The sequence below is a fragment of the Seriola dumerili genome, unplaced genomic scaffold, assembly GCF_002260705.1.
Source record: "Seriola dumerili isolate Sdu_G_001 unplaced genomic scaffold, Sdu_1.0 BDQW01000290.1, whole genome shotgun sequence".
NCBI lineage: Eukaryota > Metazoa > Chordata > Actinopteri > Carangiformes > Carangidae > Seriola > Seriola dumerili.
The window spans coordinates 634,576-645,014 of record NW_019174545.1 but is presented as its reverse complement, the minus strand read 5'-3'; the positions used below and the strand labels follow the sequence as shown (position 1 = coordinate 645,014).

General features: G+C 36.3%; 1 protein-coding gene across 1 annotated transcript in view; it reads right to left on the bottom strand.

Moving 5' to 3' along the window:
- Window positions 1-10,439, bottom strand: part of LOC111230780 (proprotein convertase subtilisin/kexin type 5-like) — a 32,566-nt gene that overhangs the window by 19,557 nt on the left and 2,570 nt on the right. The window contains exons 3-8 of the mRNA XM_022757605.1: window positions 8,968-9,036; window positions 5,117-5,177; window positions 4,878-5,023; window positions 4,326-4,532; window positions 3,959-4,042; window positions 3,621-3,807 (exon numbers count right to left, since the gene is read on the bottom strand). Of these exons, the coding sequence (XP_022613326.1) occupies window positions 3,621-3,807; window positions 3,959-4,042; window positions 4,326-4,532; window positions 4,878-5,023; window positions 5,117-5,177; window positions 8,968-9,036 (754 nt within the window). The remainder of the gene's footprint in view (window positions 1-3,620; window positions 3,808-3,958; window positions 4,043-4,325; window positions 4,533-4,877; window positions 5,024-5,116; window positions 5,178-8,967; window positions 9,037-10,439) is intronic.

The window sequence follows — 10,439 nt, the reverse complement described above, 5'->3', positions numbered from 1 at the left end:
TACTATACTATGACATTTTTATGCCTTTTTATGCCTTACTATACTATGACGTTTTTATGCCTTTTTATGCCTTACTATACTATGACATTTTTATGCCATACTATACTATGACATTTTATGCCTTACTATACCATGACTTTTTTATGACTTTTCATGCCTTACTATACTATGACGTTTTTATGACTTTTTATACCTTATTATACTATGACGTTTTTATGACTTTTTATGCCTTACTATAATATGACGTTTTATGCCATACTATACTATGACATTTGTATGACTTTTCATGCCTTACTATACTATGACCTTTTGTGACTTTTTATGCCTTACTATACTATGACGTTTTTATGCCTTACTATACTATGACGTTTTTATGACTTTTCATGCCATACCATACTATGACGTTTTCATGACTTTTTAGGCCTCACTATACTAGGATGGATATATGCCTTACTATACTATGACGTTTTTATGACTTTTTATACCTTATTATACTATGACATTTTTATGACTTTTTATGCCTTACTATAATATGACGTTTTATGCCATACTATACTATGACATTTGTATGACTTTTCATGCCTTACTATACTATGACCTTTTGTGACTTTTTATGCCTTACTATACTATGACGTTTTTATGCCTTACTATACTATGACGTTTTTATGACTTTTCATGCCATACCATACTATGACGTTTTCATGACTTTTTAGGCCTCACTATACTAGGATGGATATATGCCTTACTATACTATGACGTTTTTATGACTTTTTACACCTTATTATACTATGACGTTTTTATGACTTTTTATGCCTTATTATAATATATCATTTTTATTACTTTTTATGCCTTAATATACTGATGTTTTTTTTATGACTTTTCATACCTTAACATACTATGACATTTTTTATAACATTTTATACCTAACTATGCTATGACATTTTTTTATGACTTTTTATGCCTCACTATTCTATGACGTTTTTTTATGAATTTTCATGCTTCACTATACCCTGATATTTTTCGTGCTTTACTGTGACATTTTTTATGACATGTTATACCTTACCATGCTATGACATTTTTTATGCCTTGCTATACTATGACCTTATTTTATAACTTTTATGCCTTACTATACTATGACATTTTCTATGATATTTTATGCCTTACTATACTATGACATTTTTTTATGACTTTTTATGCCTTACTATACTATGACATTTTTTATGGCATTTTATGGCATCCTATACTGTGAAATTTTTTGTGATATTTTGTGCCTTAGTATACTATGACATTTTTCATGACTTTTTATGCCTTACTATACTATGACATTTGTTTTATGACTTTTTATGCCTTACTATATACTATGTCGTTTTATGACGTTTTTTAAGCCTTAATATACTATGACGTTACGGTGACTTTTTATGTCTTACTATACCAGGGCGTTTTTATGCCTTAGTATACTATGACATTTTTACGACATTCTATTAGTTACCATACTTTTTATGCCTTACTATAATATGACTTTTTATGCCTTACTATACTATGACGTTTTTTATGCCTTATTATGACATTTTTTATACCTTACTATACTATGACGTTTTTTCATGACTTTTTATGCCTTGCTATACTATGACATTTTTTATGCCTTATTATGACATTTTTTATACCTTACTATACTATGACGTTTTTTTTATGCCTTATAATGACATTTTTTATACCTTACTATACTATGAAGTTTTTTATGCCTTATAATGACATTTTTTATACCTTACTATACTATGACGTTTTTTCATGACTTTTTATGCCTTACTATACTATGACGTTTTTTATGCCTTATTATGACATTTTTCATACCTTACTATACTATGACATTTTTTCATGACTTTTTATGCCTTACTATACTATGACATTTTATATGACTTTTTATGCCTTTCTGTGCCTTATTATAATATACAATTTATGTTACTTTTTATGCCTTACTTTAATATGACATTTTTTTATGACTTTCTATGCTTTACTATACTATGACCTTCTTTTATGAGTTTTATGCCTTACTATACTATGACATTTTTTTGACTTTTTATACCTTAATATACTATGACATTTTTTATGACATTTTGTACCTTACTATGCTATGACATTTTTTTATGACTTTTTATGCCTTACTATATTATGACATTTTTTTATGACTTTTTATGCCTTACTATACTATGACATTTGTTTTATGACATTTATGCCTTACTATACTATGACATTTTTTATGGGATTTTATGTCTTACTATACTATGACATTTTCTATGACTTATGACTAATATATTATTTTTATGACTTTTTATGCCTTATTATACTTTGATGTTTTTATTACATTTTATGCCTTAGTATTCAATTTTGTTTTCACGACTTTTTATGCCTAACTATAATATGTTGTTTTTATTACTTTTTATGTCTTACTATACTAGGACGTTTTTATGCCTTATCCTGTCTTACTATACTGAGAAATTTTTCATGACATTTTTATGCCTTACTATACTATGACATGTTTTATTCCTTACCGTACTATGATGTCTTCATGCCTTATGATACGATGACGTTTTCACGCCTTACTATCCTATGACATTTCTTGTTCCTTACCATGCTTTGGCTTCTTCATGCCTTATTATAGGATGACGTTTTTATGCCTTACCATACAATTACTTTTTTATGCCTGACTATAATATGACTTAATCATGGGGTGGCACTGTAATACAGTGGTTGAAACTGTTGCCTCCCACTGAGAAGGTTCTAGGTTCCTACCACAGGCCTGGGGCTATTTTGTGTGGAGTTTGCATGTTCTCCTTGTCGCTGTGTGGTTTTGCTGTGGTTTAGTACTCCAGCTTCCTCCCGCAGTGCTTATTATACTTTGACTTTTTTATGCCTTACTATACAATGATGTTTTATTCCTTATCCTATGATTCTTCTTTATGGGGCGGTGTGCCGTTACTGTAGTTAGAACTGTTTCCTCACCATGAGAAAGTTCTGGTTTCAAACCCTGTGCATAGGGCCTTTCTGTGTGGAGTTTGCATGTTCCCCCTGTGTCTGCGTGGGTTCTTTCTGGGTACTCCAACTACCTCTCGCACTATGACCTTCTTTTCTTTCTTATTAAATTTGAACATACATGTCCAGCTTATATAATAATATGAACATACTGTATATTGACAGGTTTTGGGATTGATATATATACCTATAACATATGTCTATAATATAAACTAACATTCTAAAATACATATTTCTATTAGGTAGACATATATGTCTAAATATGATATTGTTCCAATTTCTAACAGTTTTACTATGTAATTTTTACATATAGGCTATTTTAAATACATATATGATTTTACTTCAAATGTACATATATTTTATACATAAAAATTCAACATTTGCGTATTGGCATTTCTGAATGTAAATTCAGATCTTATATATTAATAAACCATTTGGTTGACGGCATTAAAAAGTCAAACTCTTTGTTTTGGGGTGGGGGGTGGGGTGGGGGGTTCTTGCGTCCCTACCAATGTTGAGACCAAACCTATGCCCTTTCTTTTGTGTATTATGATGTTGCATGTTCATGTGCGAGAAAACATCACCAGCACCTCTGACACTCCACCACACACACTCCATTTTGCAGGTAAAGCCCACTGCGACACTGGTGGCATTGCTGGGTGTCCTGGCACATGACACACCCCTTTGAGCACTCCTCACACTGGCTGGACACCTTGTTGGCAAATGTACCAGATGGACAATGAGACATGCACCTCTGTTGAGCAGTCAAGAATTGACCTGAAGACAAAAAGATAAAGGATGCAAAGGTTGTCAGTAGTCAACAACTTCTTTAAATTTCATCATCCTTTCTCACACTACCTAAAACAGACAAGCCCACTAAACATTTTGTAGTTCAGTCTATTGATGCATAGAGACAGAATATGCTAACCTGAGTAGCAGCTCCTGCAGTCATCCTTCCCTGCAGCAGAGCAAGTCTTACAAGATAAATGGCACAGCTCACATTCGCCATAACCTGATGACAAAAGAATAACAGAACCCAGCACAAAATAGTAAGGCATGGATGACATGAAAGAGAGGAAGATATGAAGGGGGGGGGCTCATAAATTGTCAAACTAACTGAAAGCAAGTGAGATGTGATGAAAAACTTCTAAAGGATGTGTAACCCTACCTAGAAGAAAAATATATTTCACTGCAACATGCTTCACTATCAGCAGTTGTCAGCAGTTCTTCCAGTTTAATTTGGTCGGTTATGTTGACAACATGTAGTATTGAGGTAAAATTGACATTTGCCATACTGTTTCTGAAGTGTTTCTCAGAGCAGGTGGCCATTTTTCTTCCCTCCAAACACTCCCCCTTCTCCAGTGTGAATCCATCCTCACAAGAGTCACAGTCACCATATTGTGGCCCTCCGCAGGTACGACAGGCTCTGTGACACGGCTCACATTCCTGGCTCTCTTCATCCAAAAAGAAACCTTCCTTACAGTGATCAACGCACTCTCCATCTGGACACCAAACCATAAAATGAATTATTTTCTTAATGAAATTATTTGTCATCTCTGACATTGTACTTGGATGCTTATGATCACAAGGGACCAACAGATGGGGACTGTAAACAGGTCTTTAAAACATTTTTAAAAATACTGTCTGAGATATTTAAATTAGAGTATTTTATATGAAAATCAGAGTCATCAAGTGGAATGGATCGTGAAAACAGTAGTGATATTGGAATTACAGGCTAACCCTGTCTACCAAATGTGAAAGATAGTCAGTTATTCTGACCCCAGGAGTTTATCAACTGATACTCACATCATGACACAGCCCAAATTTGTAAATGGATCAAATTTTACCAAAGACGTAGGATCCCTTTTCACACCAGTAGCACTGGGACTGGTCACAGATCACACATAGTTTGTCTTCACATGGAGCACACACCATACTGTCTTTTGAGCTGTAGTACCGATCTGGACAGGACTGATGGCAGTCTGTGCCTAACCTGACAGACAGACAGAAAGACAGATAGTGTCAATATTAGAACCAATGGATGTGGGTGTGTGACTCAGTGAAAGTCTCAACTGAAGAGACTTACTGGTAGTAACCATCTTCACATTTGAGGCAAATAGTTTCCTGGTCCCGTTCTCCTGAATCCTCTGTGATGAAGAGCAGAAATTAAAATAAACCTTAAACACCAGATCAGACAAGTTGTGAATACTGGACTTAGTGAATAGGCTGTGTTTTCAATCTCAAAGCAAGACAAAGCAAGAGAGCATACTGGATCAGCCTCAGTATTACTTGTTCCAGCTTCTGACTAAATCACATTTAAGTATAGTGTTGTAGGTTTTACACTTTTTGCACTGATATAAGATAATATAACTGTTGTGGTAAGTATTTATGTAATTAACATGTGACAATGTTGGAAAATCCCATTTTATATCCCATTGTGTTCCCAAAGGCAACACAGCGATTTCTTCAAACACAGTTTCTTTTAACACCAGCAGGAGGCACTCTGACAACACACAATAAATGTGTTCAGTTCACTGTAGAGTTGAATCGCACTCTCAGATTGATCATTAATGAGTGTGATCAGTGTGTTAGCAAACAAATCAAAGCTAGAAACATTCAAACAAATGTCAAAGTCAAGTCAAAGTGTCTCTGAGGCTATTTCAGTTCACATCTACATCTGTTAGTTTCTCTCATCTTAAACAAGTCAAAATTCAGATGCTGCTGCTGTTGTGTCATACTGTGTTGGTGTCGTGCATACATGTGTGCATTTTTCTGTGCTGTCTGTTAACCTTGTGTTGCAAGTGTACTTCTGCTGAACAACACAAAAATAAGCATAATGTGAGTGACAGGTTGTGTAAAACACTCGGATATTTGCTGTTTACCTGTTTTTTGTTTGTTTTGTTGTTTTTTTTGTTATTGGAGACTGAAGAACATATGCAGGGGATATTAATAAGTAATTCAGGTGTGTGTGTGAGAGAGTTGTTGTACAGGGAAATAGAAAAAGTTTTTCTTGCAGACTAATTAATTCTTGCTGTCAATCCAACTGGTAACTGAGGAGGAGCCACGCTGTCATCCCTTGGTCCAACCATGTCAAAACAGGACACAGGGAGCAAAGGGGGGGGTCAGACAGGAAGCAGAGAGAGAGAGAGAGAGAGAGAGGAGAGAGAGAGAGAGAGAGAGAGAGAGAGAGAGAGAGAGAGAGGGTAAAGGAGAGATAGAAGGGGGCGAGAAAGAGATGGAAACAACTTCTAAAAAAGCCCCTTCTGCAGACTTTCCCTTGGGACATTCATCCTCTCCAAAAAAGCCTCCATCGACCCCCACACCCCATTCCTCTCTCCATCTCCTTCCAGCACCCACAACTTGGTTTGCACTTCAATGCAGTCGACAAGCCACTACCTGTGAAAGCAATTACTCATATATAGAAAGACTGGGAGAAAGGAAAGGTGGGAGGGACGGAGGTATAGAACAAGAGAGAGGGAGTGAGAAGCCGGAAATCGTGCCCTCAGGCTGTGTCTATGTGAAGAGAGAAAATAGCGCCCGCATAAATATTAACTGTGCAAGCAGGGAAGGGGGGGATTTCAACAGAATTTAAACTGGCATCCACATCCTGAAGTATGCACTTGTGGAATGTGCAAGCACACACACATTAACAGTCTACATGCACTCACAAGCTACATATTGCATATGTGATTAGCATTTAATCTCAGTAAAAAAAATAAAAAAAAAGCTGATATATAGACAAGAGTAGAGATGGATGAATTTTGCCATTACCTCAAACCATTCCTTCAGAGGGGGAAAGTGATATAGTGCGTTTATCAAGAAGTGCATGAGAATTGGGTTTATGAGATGAGCTTTAATGTGCTAACAGCCTCTGAGTGGAAGGAGTCCAGCTCCACACTAAAGCAGCTGAAGGATTACTGCTTTCCTGAAGCCTTACATGAATAGTGAAGAAATCTTATCTTGAAGAAAGATGGTCAAAAAAGGTGTTTAACAACTCTCATCAATGAAATGAAAACCATCTCGAGATATTGCAACCAAGGAATGAAAGAAATAAGAGCTCAGACGCCCATGACTGGTGGTGTTCACAGAAAAACTTAAAGAGAGATTGGAGATGTGCCAGCAGCAGTGCCCAGTAACAGAGCAGAGGAAGCCACAGAGCCATGTGCCAAGGAGGGCAAAGATAATGATGGTTTTTTTTTTCATCCTAGCTAAAAGGCTTTTTTTTTAACTTCTGGCAGCCCGAAAGAGTTTTTGTCATTGGACTACACAAGACATGTGTCAGTGCCATTCTTGAAATTACACAGAGCAGATCAAAACATGACCAATCCAATTATAAAATATTTTCAAACCTTTATTTAATGATTAATGAGTGTAGTATGCAGAAAGGATTAAAGGGTACAAAACTGATAATGAGTTAATAAGATGCTTTAAAGTAATTTGATGGGGGCGATAGGACTGAGTAAGTGCTGCCGAATCTTATCACACACAGTCAGGCTGGAGAGCACAGTGACAGATCTCTCACAACAGCACATCACAAACTAACACGCAAATACACACACACACACACACACACACACACACACACACACACACAGACTGAACTATTCTTTTATTGCATCATAGCACATGTCTTAAACTTAACCTTCTGATTTAAGACGTGCACCCAAAGCAGCCCCACAAAAAAGTGAAGACCAACCAAAACAACCTCAAATTGTCCTCATTTCACTGTGAATGTCTAAAATCGTCTTTCATAACCTTAGAAATGCAGGATGACACATAGTGTAAGCATGCACTCACACATATCAGATGCCAGTTTCAGACACCACACGCTCTGTTTCATCTTCACTTTTGCCTGTAGCATCGCGTCAAAGGGACAATCATCTCAAAACTCTAATCTGCTGACTGACTTATTTAGCTTGCAGAATTGTGATTACTGAGAGCTGGCGGGTGGCAGGGAGGCTGTGGTGAGGGTGAGAGTGAAGAAAGATATTCCACCCAGAATGCATAATGACATAATAACAGCCCGTCTCCACCTCAGATGAGTTCAGCACAATAACCACTTTCTATGGTATGCCGGTAATCATCTCTGGGAGAAGGAAGTGCTCTGATCTTTATGTGACTTGTACTGACAGGGTGAGGTGGAAGAGCACAGGGAATGAGATTTAGGGAGGACTTATACTGTAAGTTTTACCTCTGCTGAGAAAAAAATGGAAAAGTAGAAAATCAAAACTTTTCAACCCTTTGTGGGATGAATGATGTATGTCTCTGACATCAGTAACATGCTTTTCCTTGTGGAAAAGATAATCAACATCATTCCTGCAAAAAGTGAAAGATAGAAGATTTTCTGCCCCCATATGAGACCAAATACTAATGTGGCATCTTCTAGTGGGGTAAGTTGTCTGATAATTAACGCAGTTAAGTATTAATAGCTTGTCTATACTTGTCCAAATGTATTTTCTTACAATTGAAGATTATTGGAAAAAACAAAATGTTCATTAATTGCAGAACATCTTACATATCAATAACTTATCTCAGTCGTTGAGGCTCATTTAAATTCATTAATGATGATGTATCTGCAGTAATAGAGAGCCTGCAGCAAAGAGTGAGGTGCAACAACAATCAATGGCAATATCATTGGTAAATACAGGCAGGTGTCATGCTTTGGTAACAAGTTTCTCCAGAATCTCACTGTATCTCACTCCTGAGGACTGAAACAGTAAGTCTTAGACTCAAAGTCTAAATGTTGAGCAGTACAAGTTTCATTCATACAGTCACTGTGACTGCAAGGTACTGTGGTGTGTCATTTAGCTACAGTATATAGTTGCTGCTGAAGCTATAGTAGGCCTGGTTTTATTTCTGCAATGTGATCGATGAAGGAGATGAAAGAGGCGGGAAGAGAGAAAGAAAGTAAGGAGAGAGAAAAAGATGTCAACTCACTGCGTTCACATTGCTTGCAGCCCTCGTCACAGTGGAGACAGTCTTCATTCTCTCTATCTGCAACCTGACCTGATGAACGCAATGGACAAAATAATAGATCAAAAAATACATAAGACAGAAGAAAATGGTGATGAAATTATGTAATAAAGCCATGAAATTTTGATCATTTCAAAATGTTGTCCAGTATTTGAGTTCATGTTTACTGCTCAATACCAGATGACACAGTTGTTTAAAATACGGTTTAGTTCATGTTTATGTTTATGTTTATTTCACATCAGTTACTGCTTTAATAAAGGGAGAGAGGAGAAGAGAAGAGAAGAGAAGAGAAGAGAAGAGAAGAGAAGAGAAGAGAAGAGAAAGAGATCAAATTTAAATATATATTAAATCTAATTTTAACTGTGGTCAAACAAGGCCAACAGACAAATCCCACCACATCCACACCATCAGTTTTTTCTGTTCAAACCGTCTGTGGGGCCTGTTGAGACCTGCCTACAACATATGATAAGAATTTCATCTCATCCTCCCACTCATACAGTTTATATCCTCACATACAAACTCTCATCGTTATACTCCTCACTTCCGTCTCACATTCAGTGTAGTGAAGTTGTAACTCGCCACCTCCACATCTCTCCATCTTATCTCAAAAAAACATCTCACTCAAAACATTTGAGCTTTTTCTCAGTCCTCCTTTGGCTGGCATTCACGTTTGATCCCATATGATGAGATAAAGCACTATGTGTTCATTGTTCACATTCTCTCTGATGATAAAAAATAAATTTAGCAAATGTTTTTTTAGTGGACCAGATTACAACCAGAAAGCAGAAGCAAGAGCACATCGTCACAAGGCAGGCCTGGATAGATTAACTAAGTTAAGACAAGTCATTCACTCTATTTGCTTGGCAAGGTATTTTCATTTGTTTCTTTTTTTCTCCTTTTTTCATACAGTAGCTAAAGCAATAGATATTGATATAGATATAGGTATTTTTAGTGCGGAAATTTTAATTTCTGTTATGATGTTTTTGGTTTGTTGAATAGAGCTCTGTGGCCATATGTTTTTCTTCTTCTAATAGTACGCAGATTGCTTTCATTGCTAAAGTCATACATGTCAAAACCACCACAGAAAATGACCTCAGTGACCTCATGGACACATAAGCGTTATTATAACTTTCAAAAGCACCTTGATTCACTTATGAAATATCACTTATCTTCAGAAGCTTAAAATTCCCTGAGTGAACTGCACATTTTTCACACCTGACACAGAAACCCAAATGCTTTTAGTATCATAGTGTATGAGTTCAAAGAATAGTTTCCAATTCTTTGGTCAACCCGTGCATATTTCTTTTACACTGTGGCTCAGAGCCCTGCGTGTTGGCATATTTTCTGAGCATTTGAATTTTAATACTTTCTTTAAAATGAGGTCAATGTGCTACATGTGTGTTCCCTGAGGTGACGTTTGCCAAATTCAGGCCAGC